The sequence below is a fragment of the Suricata suricatta genome, chromosome 9 (assembly GCF_006229205.1).
Source record: "Suricata suricatta isolate VVHF042 chromosome 9, meerkat_22Aug2017_6uvM2_HiC, whole genome shotgun sequence".
NCBI classification, from domain to species: domain Eukaryota; kingdom Metazoa; phylum Chordata; class Mammalia; order Carnivora; family Herpestidae; genus Suricata; species Suricata suricatta.
Window position 1 is genome coordinate 112,292,727 of NC_043708.1, and position 17,703 is coordinate 112,310,429.

Sequence of the window (17,703 nt, forward strand, 5' to 3'; positions counted from 1 at the left end):
ATGGTGCCCCCGTCCCAGGACTTGTAAGCACCTGCTCGTCACCGCACCCCCATCCTGACCCCTACAGCCCTTTCCCACTGGCCTGTGTGTGAATGTGTCTCCCTGGCAGCGTGGGAGTTCCCAGACTGGGGCCAGGGCTCTTCTCCCTCCCCAGCAGACCTTGCGACAGGCCTGGCAAGGTGACCTTGCGACAGGCCTGACAGGCCTTAGTGATGACACTGGAAGTAAGCGAGCTCTGCTCCCCTGGACTTCGCCCTTCACTCCTTTCCCTCATCTTAGATGACGCACACGGAGGCAGGAGAAAGAGTGAAAGGGACCCCCGCATCAATGAGAAAAAAATGCACTCCTTTATTCCCTGTGGGAGGTTGTTCAGGGAGCCTCCAGCATCCGTCCTGGGGGGGCAGACTTGGTCTTAGGGCCCCAGAAAGGCCAGGGCAGCGGTAGGGACACTGCTGGTCCCAGGGCAGGGCAGGTCCAGATGGGCGCTGCTGCCCCTTCCTCAGAGCTTCTCCAGGTAGGAACCAGGGACGAAGCCACGCTGCCCATTCCGTTCCACTGTCCACCAACCATCCTCCCCTTCCAAGATGACTTCCAGGATGTCTCCCGCAGAGATGTTCAATTCGTCAGAATTCTGGGCAAGAGAATGAAAGTGCATTGGGCTGGAGGGGCCCTTTCAATGGAGCTCTGGTGGGCTCCCTGCCCCAGGAAGTAAGTGGGAGCTGGTCTCCCAGGTGGCCGGGTCCTCAGAGCTGTGCCTGGCTTCCTGGGGCCACAGGGCAAGGCTGCTCTGACTGAGGCACCCTCTAGAGACATGTAGGGTGTGGGGTGTCTTATAGGACTCGGGCTCCTGCCCTGCTTGGTTTGTCGTTTTAGGCCTTCCTCACCCAGACTTCTTCCCCAGCTTCCCCCCTGCTGCCCACTCCCCCAGCTCTGCTTCCAGACACAGGAGTGTTCACCGTGCTCCAGCCTTTCCAGGCGCACTACGCACAGCCTCCCCGCCAAGCCAGCCCCCATCACGCAAGCATACTCCCATTCACCTGGCCTGGCCCCTCACTGGACCGAGGACCAGGCTTTGGAGGTCTGCCCAACCCAGGGCACAGCCTGCCTGCCCCAAGGGGATGCTTGGCTTCCATCCGTGTGGACTAAGGGGGCGCTCTGCAACACTCGCCTCAAAGCAGGGAGCAGATGGGCTACACCCGCCCCGTGCCCCTTGCCCCATCCTTTCCCCGTGGACGTCGGAAGACCAACCCGAGGGTCTTGTTCTTGGCACCCGTGGCTCCAGCCAGAAGGTGCAGAGTCTGACCCTTGGTCCATTTCCTGCAGGTTGCCCCAGGTGCTGTCAGCGTGCGTGCACACGCACACCCAGGCACACGGTGCCCACGAATGCCTGGGTACCGAGCATGCGCGCGTGGGTGAGAACAGATCCAGGTGGACACAGGCCCTCGTACCCATTCACCATTTGCTCAGCAGATACACAGCCACTCCCAAGTGTTGGGTGCTATTGTAGGGGCACACCTGTGCCCGTCTGAGGAGAGGGGTTGAGGGTCTCACCTGGGCCGTGTAGTCGTAGAGCACCCTGTAGCCTTGGGCTGGCGCGCTTGGGGGACCTGGCGCCTCCTGCACTGCGATGGCGGAATAGACCACCTCACTCCGTTCAGGGGTTGGGGTCAGGGTCTCTGTGGAGGCTGAGAGCAGCGTGAGGCCTGGAGCCCAGCGCTTTCAATGGCAGTGATCCCCGGGCTTGGAGCTTCCCCAGACTGGGCTCAGCCCCCCCACAAAAGCAGTTAGAGAACCAACCTGCGCCACAACCCATCCTTTCCATCCTCCCCCCTGGGCTCAGTTGCTTGCCCCCCCACCCCCTCACCCCAATCACTCCCAGTGACCTGCAGAAGCTGCCATCGATGTAGTCTTGGGACTTCCGTGCAGCAGCCCGGAGAACCTGGGGGCAAGAAGCAAAGCTGGGAGGGAGGAAGGGGGATGCGGCAGGGGCCCATGAAGCCCCAGGGCTGGGGCCATCTGGCCTCCAGGCACAAAGTGACATGGGGTGCCCGTCAGGCCTGAGGGTGGGCCTTCCTTTCCCTGCCTCTGCACCCTCCTAGGCCTCCTCAGCACCTGCTTTTTGCAGGCCCTCCACAGTGCATTCCCAGATTCCCAGGACCCTGAGCTCCCAGACCCCTGCTCCCTCCTCCTCCTAACCCCCACAGGTGAAGGGGCTGCCCTTCAGAGTTCAGCCCGTTTGGATCCTGCTGGGACCCTCCCCTGCCTGGGCCAGCCAGACCTCCCTGTGCTCCCCCGCGACCTGGCCAGCCCAGCCGCGCCCTGAGGTAGGGACTCCAATGTTCCTATGAGGGCTAGGAAACTGCTAATTCACCCCTTCCCTTGTGCCTGACCCATGCCTGGACTGGCAGGCAGGCATGAAGGTTTGCTGAATAAAAAGACGCTGGGGGCACCGGGGGGAAGCAGACGTGGGTACCCCACAAAGCAGGCAGTGCTGAGGGCTGTGTCAGTAGACGCTGATGCTATTCCCAGCCTCAGGAAAGCCTTTTGGGTGGGGTTGACTCCTGAAAAACAGCTTTATTTATTTTTTAAGTTTGTTTATTTTGAGAAAGAGAGCAAATGGGGGAGAAGAGGAGACCTGACCATGCCTCAGGAGGCATGACCTGAGCCGATGTCAGATGCTTAACCGGCTGAGCCACCCAGGTACCCTTGAAAGCCAGCTTTAACAGACAGAGATGGCGCAAGGCGTAGCCCCTGAGCAGCTCTGAGGTGGGGGGTCGGGGGCGTGGCGCCACGCAGGCGGAGCAGTTTGGGGAGTGGGCTGGACCGGTCTGGGTGTGCGGGAGACAAGACTGGAATAGGGACTGGGCCAGCCCCCAAGGGGCTCTGAGTGTGACTCAGGCCTTGGGAGGCTGCCCTGCAGTGCCCAGGTGGTGCCTGAGGGGCCTTTCCCACAGGGGGAAAATTCAGCCCCTGCCCTCCCCCGCCTCCCCCCACAAGCTTCGTGGAGCCCAGGACCCAGGAGTGGACACACAAGCCCAGGATAGAAACACGTGGACGTGCGTGTGTGGACCTGGTCTATGATGACTCGGGCTGTGCGGGTTCAGCAACCGTGACTCGGGCAGCGAGTCAGGGTAGAAGTCAGCAGGGCTGTGGCAGGGAGGAGCCGAGCTCATGGAGGCCACTGCCCATTTCCCCAGCTTTGTGTACACCTGTGACACTTCACTCATTCCTGGCCACTGCCCCACCCCTCCCCACCCGCACCTGGCATCTGGCTCTCCCCTGCTCTGGCCTGCCCATCGCCTCCAGTCTCCGGGCCTCCCCCACCTCTCTGTCCGTCCTTTCTGGGCACGGCCCCAGGTGAGCCCTTCCATCAGGTGTTTAAATGACCCCCTGTGCTGAGACCCGGGTCCTCCCCAGGGTTGCAGGGAGGCCTGAGTCCCCCAAGACGACACTATGATTGTGAGGGTGTGACTGACCCCCCCGTGCTCCGGGGCCATTGCTTTCTCACGGGCCCTGCAGGGCCATGCTGTGCCCCTGCTCTGAGCACGGTGGTGGTCCCCCCTGTCTCCAGATGTGTCCCACAGGGGAGGTTTCAGGGGTTCCCGAGGCAGAGAGAAGCTGCCCTCGGGGCTGGGAGGTCCATCACCCCATCTCCTCCTTCCCTACCTCCCAGAAGCAGGGCCTTCTCTGCACCAGGCTGGATGGAGAGAGGGCATCACAGGGGCCTGAGGGTGGGAGCGGGGCCCAGGCACCACATGAAACCCACAGACGCACTCAGACCTCCCCCCACCCCCACACACACAGGGCACATGTCCCTCTCAGGAACCTAGGTGCTCTCAATGAGCTGTCACTGTTGTCACCCAAGGTCTGAACCAAGAGGGTCCTTGGGTTCTTAGTCTGACCCCAGTGACTCATGGGTTCTGGACCTGGAGAAGGTGACTTGTGCAGGTGACACAGTAATGCTTGGCACTAGGATCCTCTGCTGAAGGGACGCTGAAAAGCCTGGGGAAATTCTCCCAGAGCATGACAGTCCAGGGTGCCAACCCAGGCTAGCAGCAGGACCCAAGGGACATGGAAGCCAGCCTGGGGCCTCCCTGGAGCTCTGAACACAGTCACCGGCAAGTAAATGGGGTGTGATTATTTGCTTAATGTCTAGGTCCCCTTGGACTGAGGGTGTCATGAGGCAAAACTGAGGCCATCTTGTTCCCAAAGAATGCCCAACACCTGAACCCAGCACCAGGGCCTTCGGTAGGTGCTCGGTAAGTACGCGTGGAAGAAACACTTGCAGGAGGAGAGGCCGGACCCACCTCCTGGCGCCTCCCCAGCCTCGCGTGGCACCTCACCTCTTTATCATGCCACAGGACGGTTGGACGCCAGGGCTGCCGGATGACGGGGTGACCTCCCGATCGTAATAGTTCTGATAGGGCACCGGAGCTGCGGGCAGCAAGCTTGTGAGGCCCAGGGTGACCGCCGCCAAGGCAGGCAGAGCCTGCGTCACCTGATCACCAACCTGTCCCCATCCAGAGACCCAGACTGGGGCCCCCACTTACCCATTCTGGCCCTAGCCTGCCTTGGTGCTTGGGGAGGGGGCCCCTCTCACTTCGATGAGACACCCCACTGTGGGCACCACGGAGATCAAATATTCTGGACTCGTGATTTAGTGGGACCCAACCGGCTGTAAGAAGGCTCCCACCTCTATTCCCCATTCTGAGAGTTGCATACTTAAGCACTGTGCCATCCACTGCCTCAGAGGAGGCAGCAGGCCAGGACCCGCCCAAGGGGCTGCCCTATCCCCGACCCCTCCTCGGGGTCTGGCCCAGGCTCCTCCACCAAGAAGGGATCTGTGAGCCTTGTCCTGGCAGTTTAGGCTCAGAGAACTGGGGCCTGGCCCCAGAGGCTGTCTACCTCCAGGCTGGGCCTCACCTGGGGGCTCAGTGCCTGTGCTCCTGGCCTGGATGAAGCCATCGATGTCGGCTTCCACGCTGCAGCCTTCTAGCGTCACCCGCACCTCCTCGTAGAGCTGGCAGTGGGCAAGAGCAGAGGCTGAGGGATCAGGCCTCACCCTGATACCCAACCTCTTCAAAGCCCTGCTCCTCAGTGGATCTGAACTCTGGCCAGGGGACTCCACCCCACCAGCTGCCTCACAGACCTGTGTGCACAGCTCAGTGCCTGTATTTGGGGGCCTTGGCGTGTAACTGAGTGGTCAGAGCCCTGGCTGACAGCTTCTGCTTCCTGAACACCTATTGTGCACAAGGTCCTATGCAAGGGACTTCCCTCCCGTCCTCTGAAGAAGACCCTGCTTTCCCCATTTATAGATGAGAAACTCAGAAAGGGGAAGGGACTTGCCCAAAGTTGCAGAGCAATTCAGTGTAGCCACGCTTTGCATTAATGAGAGGATCCAAAGCCCCCACTGCTTCCTCTGCCACAGGAGACCACCAGTCCGTGGGCAGAAGGGTTCAGGCCAGGAACTTCACTGGGCATTGGGGAGTCCAGGCCGTCTCAAGAGAGCTCATGGCTCTCAGGCTGCACTAACAGAGGTCAGAGCCCCTGCTACGGAGGTGGGGGGCCCTCTCTGCTGGCACCCCAACACTCCTGACATGTAGAGTTCAGTAAGGGGAACCAGGACACCCCAGAGATTTGAGCGGCATAGGAGGGACTGGACCTTGGCTCCTGCAAGCACCAGGCCTAGAGTAGAGCAGCCCAGTGCCCTCCAGCCTCTCTGCGTGCCTGTGAGGGGCAGCGTGCACCTCCCTTCCTGACCCCGACGGGGAGCAGGTGATCTGTGGACCTGAGAGCAGAGCCAAGGCCCTTCGAGCAGGGGTGAGCGAAGAGGCAGACCCCAGGGTAACCACAAGAGCAGCTTTCAGGCAAGGAGGCGAGGGCCCTGTGCTGAGTGCCCTGTCCTTTGGGGCCCAGGGGCGGAGGCTAAGCCCTGAGGTGTTTGTTGATGGACTCGGACGGACCTGGGCATGCTGTTGCCTGGAGGCTGCGTGCCCCAACTCACTCTCTGCCCCTCCCTGCCCTTAGCCCCCACCTCATCGTCCTTGACACACTGCAAGGAGAGCTGGTTGCAGTGCACCCACAGGGCGTTGCGCAGGATGGTCAGTCGGTCAAACTCTTGCAACTGGAAAGCCTGCGAGGTGCAGATGGGATGGAGGCGAGAAGTGAGGAGGGGCTCACAGGGCCGGGCCAGCCTGGGCCCTTCAGCTCCCTCGGCACCGATGAGCCACACCCCCCTCTGCTGAAAACCAAGTCCAAAGGAAACACCCTTCTTGGAGAATCCCCATCCCCACCTCTGTGCCAGCCCCTGAGGCTTCTGATTCCTGCCCTCACCCTCCTCTAGGCTCCACCACACGCTAGAAAAACAAGCCCTTGGGCACTTCGGGAGAGGAGCACTGGACCGGAGTCCTAAGGCCCATCTTCCAGGCCTTGTCCACAGCAGGACCCAGGGAAGCTGTGGGTTTTGTCCGAGCCTCAGTGTCGATTCAGCAAAAAGCGGGAAGGCTGCCTGCGCAGAGGGCCACGAGGCTTACAGCCAGATGGCGCTCCCGGGACAGGGCGCAGGGCCTGAGGAGAGCAGACGGCTGAGTGAACTTCCTCCCATGGCTGCCTCACTTTGCCCCAGGAAGCAGCCGGAGGGCTGGATCTCGTTTTCATTTTGCAGGTGGGGAAACAGGCCTCACGCCCGCAGTCACTCACCTCACACGTGGTCCGGTGCTCCTGCTCCCACTCACCCCGCACCTTCTCCAGCTGCTCGATGTTCTGCTTGTATGCTCGCTCTGGAAGCACAGGTGTCGTCAGGGAGGCCAAGGCCTGGACACCCACCCCCGACCTCCGCCCTTTGCTCCTGCACGCCCCCGCACCCAGGGCCCTCCTGCCCCAAGTCCGCAGTCCTCCCTCCTGCCTCAGAGACCTGTCCCGGCTTCTGGGGCCTCATCCAAAAGCCCATCAGGACCACTTACTCGGGTACTGCTCTTTTTGGGGTGACTCTTAGCTCCCTGCTGTGCTCTGAGCTGCCCAGGGCTTCGGTAGAGCCCACACCTCAAGATGAGAGTCCAAGCCTTTTGCCATCCCCAGGTCCTCCCCTCTCACACTTCCTAGATGAGAAACTGAGGCTTGGAAAGGGCAGCATTGAAGGGGGGATGGAGCAGGGGAGCTGTTGAACCCAGCAGGCCTGGCCATGACCTCCATTCCCAAACCTGAGGGACACCTATCTGCCAGATCTGTCAGCTAAGGCAGCAGCTGGGTTCTGGAAGAAGCAGAGCAAGAGGGAGAGTATTTCCATGGGGTAATAGGGATGAGCTTTCTGCCCTAGGAGGTGTACCAACAGAGATGAAGTGTGTTGGGAAGGTTCTGGCATTTGGTGCAGGATAGAGGAGACTGAGGCCCGGAGAAGGCTGTGTGTGTGTGTGTGTGTGTGTGTGTGTAAGAGAGAGGTGAGGGAGTCTGTCTCCCATAGTGGTGGTTGTGAAATTCCTGGGCTCTAGCCAGATAGCCTGTGTTGAATTGCATTCACCACTACTTCTTGACTGTGTGACCTTGGATAAGTTACTTAACCTCTCTGTGTCTCAATTTCCTCACTTGTTAAAAAGGGGGATTCAACAGTATGGCCGAGCCACTTATCCAGCTGTACTGGGGCTGACCTCACCCACCGGCACAGCTGCAGCCAGCCCTGCCCATCAGCAAGACTGCAGCCAAGTCACAACAGGAGGGCATATGCAGCCCACACAGGGCTCTGAAGTCCTGATTCTAGTGACCAAGAAGGATGGTCCTACTGGGACCCGCAAGACACCTCCTACATAAGACTTTCAAGTCCAGGATACGTAGCCGACCTACCCAGACCTACCCAATACACGAAACAAACAGTCAGATGAAATAGAGAGATACAGGAATATGTTCCAATGAAAGAACAAGACAAAACCTCAGATAAAAGAACTAAATGAAACAAAGATAAGCAATCTACATGTTAAAGAGTTCAAAGTAATGGCCATAAAAATGCTCACCAGACTTGAGAGAAGAGTGGATTAACTCAGAACTTAGCAAAGAGATAGAAGATATTAAAAAAAAACAAGCAGAGCAAAAGAATATAACAACTAAAATTAAAAATACACTAGAGGGAATCCACAGCAGATTAGAGGAGGCAGAACAGATTAGTGATCTGGAAGATAGGGTAGTAGAAAATATCCAAGTGGAATATCAAAAAGAAAAAATTTTATTATTTTTTAATTAATGTGTGTTCATTTTTGAGAGAGAGCGCGCGTGCACAAGCGGGGGAGGGGCAGAGAGAGAGGGGGAGGCACAGGACCGGAAGCAGGCTCCAGGCTCTCAGCTGTCAGCACAGAGCCCGATGCAGGGCTTGAGCTCACAAACTGAAAAAATCATGACCTGAGCCAAAGTCAGACACTTATCCAACTGAGCCACCCAGGCACCCCAAGAAAAGAATTTTTTAAATGAGGATAGGTAAAGGGGCACCTTGGGTGGCTCAGTCAGTTGAGCATCTGACTTTTGATTTTGGCTCAGGTCATGATCTCACAATTCATGAGATCGAGACCCACATCAGGCTCTGTGCTGACAGCAAAGATCCTGCTTGGGATTCTCTCTTTCCCTCTCTATTGGTCCCTCCCCTGATTGTGCTCTGTTTCACTCTGTCTCTCAAAATAAATAAATAAACAAGATAAAAAAATTTTAAATGAGCATAGGTTATAGCACATCTGGAACATCAGGTATCCTAACTTTGCATTTTAGGGGTCCCAGAAAGAAAAGAGAGAAAGGAGCAGAAAGCTTACTTGAAAAAATAATAGCTGAAAAATCCCTAACTTGGGAAAGGAAACAGCCATCCAGGTCCAGAAAGCCTCAAACAAGACAAACGCAAGGAGGTCCACATCAAAACACATAATCATTATGATGTCAAAAATTAAAGCTAGAGAATCTTAAAAGCAGCAGGAGAGAAACAGCTAGTTATATATGAAAGAAACACCACAAAGTTATCAGCCAATTTTTCAGCAGAAACTTTGCCGGCCAGAAGGGAGTGGCACAATATGAATAAAATGCTGAGAGAAAAACAAAACAAAACAAAAACAAAAAAAAAAACCCTAAAACCAAGAATACTCTACCTGGCAAGATTATCATTCTCAATTGAAGGAGAGAGAGTTTCTCAAAAAAAGGTTAAAGAAGTTCATTGTCACTAAAATGCCCTAAAAATATATTAAAAGGACTTCTTTAAATGGAAAAGGCCATAACTAGAAGTGACAAAATTATGACAGAGAAGAAATGTCACAGGAAAAACAAACATACAATAAAAATAGTAGATCAATCACTTATCAAGCTAGTATGAAGGTTTAAAGAAAAAGTAAAATCAATTATATCTACAAAAATAAAAAAGATGTAAAATATGACATCATACACATGAAATGTAGAGGGGGGAGTAAAAATGTAGTGTTTTTGAACGTGTTGGAACTTAAGTGACCATCATTGTAAAAATAAATTGCTGTATTCATAGAAGTTATATATGAACCTCATAATACTCCTAAACCCAAAACCTATAATGTAAACAAAAAGAGAAAGGAACCCAGGTATAACACTAACGAAAATCATCAAACCACAAGGGAAGAGAGCAAGAGAAAGACTACAAAAACAACCAACCAGAAAACCAAATGCCAATAAACACATGTCTACCAATAATTACTTTAAATATAAATGAACTAAATGCTCCAGTCAAAAGACATAGGATGACTGAATGGATTAAAAAAAAAAAAACAAAAAAAAAAACAAACAAGACACATCTATACGCTGTCTAGAGGAGACTCATTTCAGACCTAAGACACAGGCTGAAAGTGACAGGAGAGGAGAGAAAAAGATTCCATGCAAATAGAAACAAAAATAAAACAAAACAAACAAAAACACAACTGGGGTAGAAATACTTTCAGGCAAAATAACTTTTTAAAAAATGGTAACAAGAGACAAAGAAGGGCATTATACAATGATAAAGGAACCAGTCCAACAAGAGGTATAACAATTGTAAATATCCATACACCCAATATGGAGGTACTAAATATAAAGAGCAAATAATAATAAAACAGAGGGAGACGTACAATAATATAAGGACACTAACACTCCACTACGTCAATGGGTAAATCATCCAGACAGAAAATCAATAAGGAAATGATGGCTTTGAATGATCCTTCAGATCAGATGAACTTAGATATGTGCAGAAGATTTCACTCAGAAACAGCAGAATACACATTCTTTTCAAATACACATGGAACATTCTTCAGGATACATCACATGTTAGGACACAAAACAAGTCTTAGTAAATTTAAGAATATTGAAATACTCCCAAGCATCTTTTCTGATCACAACAGTATGAAACATGAAATCAATTACAAGGAAAAAACACAAACCCATAAACAATATGCTACTAAACAATCAATGGGTCAATGAAGAATTCGAAAAGGAAATTTAAAAAGTACCTGGAGATGAATAAAAATGGAAACACAACATTTCAGAATCTTTGAGAGGTGGCAAAAGCAATTCTGAGAGAAATTTATACCAATACAGGCCTACCTCAAGAAATAAGAAAAACCTTAAATAGTCTAATCTTACAGCAAAAGGAACCAGAAAAAGAACAAACCCCAAAGTTAGTTGAAGGAAGGAAATAAGAAAGATTAGAGTGGAACTAAATGAAATAGGGACTTAAGTACTTTGAAAAGAAAAAACAAAATTCATAAACCTTTATCCAGACTCATCCAGGAAAAAAGAAAGAGAACGCAAATAAATAAAATCAGAAATGAAAGAGGAAAGTTACCACTGACAACAGAGAAATACAAAGGAGTATAAGAGACTACTAGAAAAAAACAGATGTAGAAAAACCATTCGATAAAACTCAACACCCAGTCATGACGAAAACTCTCAGGAGCGGGTCTAGAAGGGCACAGTCCACCACAATGACCCACAGCTAACACCACACTCAGTGGTGAAAAGTTGAAAGCTTTTGCTCTAAGATCAGGAACAAGACAAGGATGTCAGTCTCATCAGTTTTATTCAGCATAATATTGAAAGTCCTAGCCACAGCGATCGGCAAGGAAAAAGAAATACCCTAGATGGTAAGGAAGCAGTAAAACTGTCAGTTTGCAGATGACTTGATACTATCCATAGAACACCCTAAAGCTTTCACCAAAAAAACTATGAGAACTAATAAATGAACTCAGTAAAGTTGCAGAATACAAAATCAATACACGGAAACCTGTCATGCCCCCATATACCAATAATCGAGTTGTGAAAAGAGAAATTAAAAAAATAATCCCATTTATAATTGCACCAAATGGAATAAAGTACCTAGGAATAAATTTAATCAAGGAAATGAGAGACCTGTACTCTGGAAACTAAGGCATTGATTAAAGAAATTAAAGATGACGCAAATAAATAAGTGGAAAGATATTCCATGTTCATGGAGTACAAGAATTAATATTGTTAAAATGTCCACACTACCCAAAGAAATCTACAGATTCAATACAATCCCTATCAAAACACCAACATTTTTTACAGAACCAGAACAAATCCTAAAATTTGTATGGAACCACAAAAGACCCCAAACAGCCAAAGCAATCTTGAGAAAAAAGAACAAACCTGGAGGTATCACAATCCCAGACTTCAAACTATACTACAAAGCTATAGGAATCAGACTGATATGGTACTGGCACATAAGCAGACCCAAAGGTTAATGGAACAGAATAGAGAGCCCAGAAATAAACTCATGCTTATATGGTCAATTAATCTATGACAAAGGAGGCAAGAATATAAATGGGGAAAAGACAGTCTCTTTAATAAATGGCATTGAGAAAACCAGACAGCTACGTGCAAAAGAATGAAACTGGACCACTTCCTTATGCCATACACAAAACTAAACTCAAAATGGATTAAAGACCTAAATGTGAGACCTGAAACTATAAAAGTCATAAAAGGAAACATAGGCAGTAAACTCTTGGATGTCAGCCCTATGGGTGTTTTTTTTTTTATCTGTTTCTTCAGACAAGGGAAACAAAAGCAAAAATAAACAATTGGAACTATATCAAATTAAAAGCATTTGCATGGCTAAAGGAAACTGTCAACAAAATAAAGACAACCAAATGAATGGGAGAAGATAAGGGGGTAATATCCAAAATATACAAAAAACTCATACAACTCAACATAAAAAAGAAAAATCTGAGCCTGGGTGGCTCAGTTGGTTAAGCATCTGACTTTGGCTCAGGTCATGATCTCGTGATTGATGAGTTTGAGCCCCACGTCAAGCTTTGTGCCGACAGCTCAGAGGCTGGACCCTGCTTCGGATTCTGCGTCTCCCTCTCTTGCTGACCCTCCTCTGCTCACACTCTGTCTCTCTCTGATTCTCAAAAATAAATAAAAAACATTAAAAAAATTTTTTAATGGGCAGAAGACCTGAATAGACATTTTTCCAAAAATGACATACAGATAGAATTGAAAAAATGCACAACACTAATCATCAGGGAAATGCAAATCAAAACCACAATGATATATCACCCCATACCATTCAGAATGGCTAGTATCAAAAAGATAAGAAATAACAAGTGTTGGCGAGGATGTTGCAAAAGGGAACCGTCTTGCACTGTTGGTGGAAATGCAAACCGGTCTAGCCACTCTGGAAAATAGTATGAACTTGCCTCAAAAAATTAACAACAGAAATACCACACAATTTAGTAATCCTTCCTCTGGATATTTACCTGAAGAAAATGAAAACATGAATTGCAAAAGACATATGCACCCCTATGTTTACTGCAGCGTTATTTACAAGAGCCAAGATGTGGAAGCAGCCCAAGTGCCCTGGATAGACAAATGGATAAAAAAGATGTACAGTGGAATATTATTCAGCCATAAAAAGGAATGAAATCTTGCCATTCATGACAATACATGAACCCAGAGGGTTATGATGCCAAGTGAAATAAGTCAGACAGAGAAAGACAAATGCCATATGATTTCACTTTTGTGTGGAACCTAAAAAACAAAACAGCAACAACAAAAAACAGAAATAGTCATAAAAATAGAGAACTGGTGGTTGCCAGAGGGCAAGGGACTGGGGATGCAAGATAGGTGAAGGGGATTAAGAGGTATAAACTTCTCTTTATAAAAGAAATAAGCCACAGGGATGAAAAGTACGGCACAGGGAATATAGTCAGTAACAGTGTGATGACACTGGTAACAGAGTAACTACACTGGGTCATGGCAAGCACTGCACAGTGGTCATGATCGTGGAGTTACTCTGTTTTACGCCTGAAATTAACATATCATATGTCAACCATACTTCCATTGAAAATTTGAAAATGTAAAAGACAGATAATTAGGGATGTCTGGGTGGCTCAGTCGCTAAGCATCGGACTTTGGCTCAGGCCATGATCTTGTGTTTGTGGGTTCAAGCCCCATGTCAGGCTCTCTGCTGACAGCTCAGAGCCTGGAGCCTGTTTCAGATTCTGTGTCTCCTTCTCTCTCTGCCCCTCCTCTGCTCACACTCTGTCTCTCTCTCGCGCTCTCTCTCTCAAAAATCATAAACCTCAAAAAACTTAAAAATAGATAAATAAAAGAGGGATAATGATAGAAGCCATCTCATAGGACTGCTCTGTTGTGCAGATTGGTTGAAACATGCAAAGCACCAAGAACAGTCTTGGCAAATGGGAGAACACCAATATTTTTATTTTACGTACATGATCATGTGAGAGTGGTGAGCACGTGACTGTGTACAGTTCTGCGTGAGTGTGCGTCCCCATGATGAGGAAAGTGTGGGGGCGGGGCAGGGGACAGGCCTATCTGCACCACCATCCCAGGGCAGAGGAAGTGGGCGGGGCCGCGTACCTGCCTCCGTGGCTGAGTCCTTGCACTGCTTGGCTTTGTTCTGGCTCTGAGGAGACAGAGGGAAAGCAGAGCTGAGCCGGCCCCAGCGGGCTCCCAGCCGCCCTGGGGGGCTCTGAGGCGCTTCTATCCCACCCTTCCTGAGCCACGCGGGGGCACTCAGGAGCTACCTGTGGGCACGCGCTACCATTTACTCCAGCCTCACCTCACAAAGGACCACCATCAAAATGGGTCCAGTTAAAAAAATAAAAACAAACGCATAGCCCATGCAGATACCTGTGAAGACTGGATATCAAGACAGGAGGGAGAACTAAGGACTGGGCCAGGTCCCGCAGCTCCTCCTGGCCCTCTGGGCCCTTCCAGCAGGGACGTGGGCTCTGCCCTTGCCTTGCTGCCCCTAATTCACCCACGGTTTCCTGCCCTTTCTGGGCCTCAGCTTTCCTGTCTGTGCAATGGGCAAAATATGTTCTTGGGCCCCAGTGCCTCTGATGCCTCACCCTGGCCCAGAGGCCAGAGCAGTCAAGATCTTGGGTTCTGGATGACCTGGGTGTGTGTCCTTGCTCTCTTCCTTCTTGGATCTGAGACCTTGGACAAGTCACTCACTGTCTCTGGGCCTCATGTCTCTATGCCATGGGTCTCCTGAGCCTGTCTCCAAGGGCTGTGTGAGAGTTAGCTGGCCCTGTCCATGTCCAGAGATTCCAAGAAACCCATTCCACAGATGGGGAGAGGGTAGTTCAGAGAGGAATGAGCAGATGTTCCAGATGTGGACCTTTCTTGGGGTGTCTGTGGCACGCCTCGTTCCCTCCCTGCCCTGCTCCAGTCCTGGGTGACACAGCACATGGCCTCAGTGGCCCCACGCACCTTCTCCACCTGCTTCTGGTGGCCATTGGTGCTAATGCGCTCAAAGGCCTGCTCGGCGTCGTCGGCATCCCGGCACTTCTGCTCGTATGTCTTCTTGGACTGGGGGTGTGGAGAAACATGACTGGGGGGCACCCAGAGTGAGGCTCCCTGAACCCAGCCTCCCTTCTCCCCGTCAGGGGGCTGTGGGTGGAGTGGGGGCCTTCTCACCAGGGACAGGGATCTGGGGGTCCTGAGTAGAGACGGAGAATGGAGTTTTATTTCCAGGCCCTGTCCCAGTGGGGTCGGTGCCCCATCCTCTTTAGAGATGTGGTCACATCAAACCACTAGCACGTCCCTGAAAATGCCATGCATCTGCATGATGCTGGCCTCTGCACATGCTGTCCCCTCTTGCAGAACCCCACATTCAGTGTCCTGGGGGACATAGCGCAGAGGTCCCTTCTCCCTCTACCCCAAAGTCCCCAACTAACAGTATGGATCACCCAGTGGGCCACTTCTGGGACTGATCACCAGCCCGTCCGTCAGGAGCCCCTCATGGACAAGGCCTGGGTCTATCCACATGATGTGTGTTGTTGGACAGGGGTCGAGGCAAGCCCTGTGCCAGGCAGGGGCCCCGCCCAGGGCTCCCGAGGTCCACACTGTGAGTCCTCCACCCCTCCGGGCCCAAGACCCTCACACTCACATCCATAGTCTTCTTGTAGAGAGACAGCTTGCTCTTCTGGACACGGTCCATGACGGTCTCGTACTGCAGGGGACAGACATGAGGCTCTGAGCAGGAGGGCTGTGGCCTCAGGATGCTGCCCTCAGCCAAGAGGACGGGCTGTTCCCCTCCTGGCTCTGAAGGGGGCCGTGACAAGCTGCACAGACAACTAGAGCCCGGGGCAGGATGTGCCCGTTTTGTCTTTTTGCTTCGGATTCCTGCCAGGACTTGGTCCTGGGGACCAAGGGAGAATACTCGCCCTGCGCACGCATGCACGCACACACACACACACACACACACACACACACACCCCTTCATTCACGGTCTCTGTACCTCCTCACCCTGGTCATACACTGTGTACACACTGGCACACACATGCACACAGAAGTACACACTCACAGGCTCCCATTGCTCCCACCGCTCCCGCTTGCACACACAGGCCTTCATGTGCACACTTGCGAGAAGAGGAGAGTGCTTGCGTGTGCTTTTGGGTGGTGTGGGTGGGTGCTCCCAGGCTCCTTGTTCAGGTAGAGAGAACAGAACAGCGTGGGCAGAGATCAGGTCATAAGAAGAAGAGCTGATTGTGCATGGGGCCCGCCGCCCGGCCACCGAGGTGCAGGCACACGGACACACACGTACATGCTCACAGGTGCGCACACACGCGTGCTGCTCCCCTGGTCCCTCTCTCACACACACGTGTACATATGCACACACCTGTCCACACGCTGTCGCCCGTACATACTACGTTGCAGCTCTCCGCTTGTGGGGGCTCTGGCCACCCTGGGGAAGGCGTCTCAGAGACGGCAGAGCTTTTCAGACATTATTACAGTCCCTCCAGCCACAGGAAAACTAAAAATAGCCAGCCCCAGGCCGGCCTCAGCAGGTGCTCTGCACACGAGGCAGCTCAGAGAGGCCACCTGCTTCTGCCCCTCGAGCCGAGCTGGCTTCTGGGGCTGGCTTGGGAGACCAACTGTCCACTCAGGGCCCCACATTTAGAATCCTCAAAGCCTGAGATCTGGGGGGCTGGCTGGGCGGACAGAGAACAGTCACACTCGGGCCCACCCCCAACACCCGCCTCACCTTCTTCCTCTGCTCCTTCTGCCTCTCCCGGAACTCCTCAAGGCTTCTCAGCTCCTCACGCAGGGCCAGGGCCAGCTGGATGTGGGAGCTGCCCACATTCTCCATTTCTGGGGGCCGAGCATGGAGGCATAGAGCCCCAGCCACCCCCACACTCACCCCTGCCTGGACTAGCCCAGCCGCAGCCCCAAACCCCCAAATCCTCTGCCAGCCTCAGAATGCCATGTCCTCCCCTGAGGGCCCCACCCCCACCAGGATCTAACTATCTCCATGTATGGGGACAGGGGTGTTCCCAGAAAGTCCTGTCACCGTGCAGCCTGGGGTTGGGGACGGGGGAACTTACGCTGCTTTAGGGAGTCAAAGGAGGCTCTCAGGGAGCTGCAAGACAGAAAGGCCAAGATCAGAAGGACGAGGGCACAACAGATCCTAAAGTTCCCACTGGCCCCAGGGACTTTATATTTGGTAAGGGGGCCCTAATTGCTCACACACACTGACCTAGACCCAAGGGACCTTCTAGCCAGACCCAGAGAGCTACCATCCACTCAGAGCCCAAGCTGGGATTTCTGGAAGACAGAGCTTCCTTTGGAAATGAAAAAGCCATTAAAACCTCCCAATGGTGCCAGAATATTCCTGGCTTCTGCATAGTTTTAAGGCCCTCCCTCCCTCAGAGGGGTCCCTCCCCCATGAGGCCCTCCCCTGCCTTTAGGATGAGCTGAAGCAGGAGAGAGCAGGAGTCAGACCTGGCTTTAGGCAAGTGGCCTGGGGGAGGTTGTGAAGGAACATGGATGGGGGAGGCCACCAGGGCAGGAGCACAAGAGGAGAGAAACGCGGGGCGTCAGGGCAAGATGAACAGGACATACAGGTGTGGGCAGAGAGAGGTTGGCCCCGTCCCTGGCTGGGTGGCCGGGCACACAGTGGTAACATTTCTGAGAGGGGACCCAGGAGGGAGTAATGACCCAGGAGGAGTGGGCAATAGGATGCACTAAGCTTGGAGTCCCTGCTAGAACCTCTCAGGAGGAGTCAAGAGGCAGCAGGGTGGCCATTCTAGAGGAGAGACGCGACATTGTCCACCGTAGGTTGGGCGCCAGCGGGGGCAGGAAGGGGAGAGGCTGGCCCGGGCATGGGGGAGGATGCCCGAAGGGAGGGCTGCCAGACAGAACAAAGGAAAATACAGGGCACCCAGTTAAATTTGAGTTTTAGGTAAACAGCAA

The 17,703-nt window shown here is 52.2% G+C and overlaps 1 protein-coding gene across 2 annotated transcripts in view; it reads right to left on the reverse strand.

Moving 5' to 3' along the window:
- Positions 1–324: 324 nt before the first annotated feature.
- PSTPIP1 (proline-serine-threonine phosphatase interacting protein 1) overlaps positions 325–17,703 on the reverse strand; it is a 45,199-nt gene continuing 27,820 nt past the window's right edge. Inside the window, exons 5-16 of one of the 2 annotated variants that reach the window (XM_029951439.1) lie at positions 16,836–16,870; positions 16,496–16,602; positions 15,398–15,460; positions 14,719–14,817; positions 13,861–13,906; positions 6,700–6,779; positions 6,035–6,133; positions 4,924–5,020; positions 4,344–4,434; positions 1,884–1,939; positions 1,552–1,676; positions 325–631 (exon numbers count right to left, since the gene is read on the reverse strand). In XM_029951439.1, coding sequence (XP_029807299.1) covers positions 500–631; positions 1,552–1,676; positions 1,884–1,939; positions 4,344–4,434; positions 4,924–5,020; positions 6,035–6,133; positions 6,700–6,779; positions 13,861–13,906; positions 14,719–14,817; positions 15,398–15,460; positions 16,496–16,602; positions 16,836–16,870 — 1,030 coding nt within the window. In that variant the 3' untranslated portion in view covers positions 325–499. Of the gene's footprint in view, positions 632–1,551; positions 1,686–1,883; positions 1,940–4,343; positions 4,435–4,923; positions 5,021–6,034; positions 6,134–6,699; positions 6,780–13,860; positions 13,907–14,718; positions 14,818–15,397; positions 15,461–16,495; positions 16,603–16,835; positions 16,871–17,703 lie in introns of both variants that reach the window. The other variant, XM_029951438.1, reaches the window with a different exon arrangement.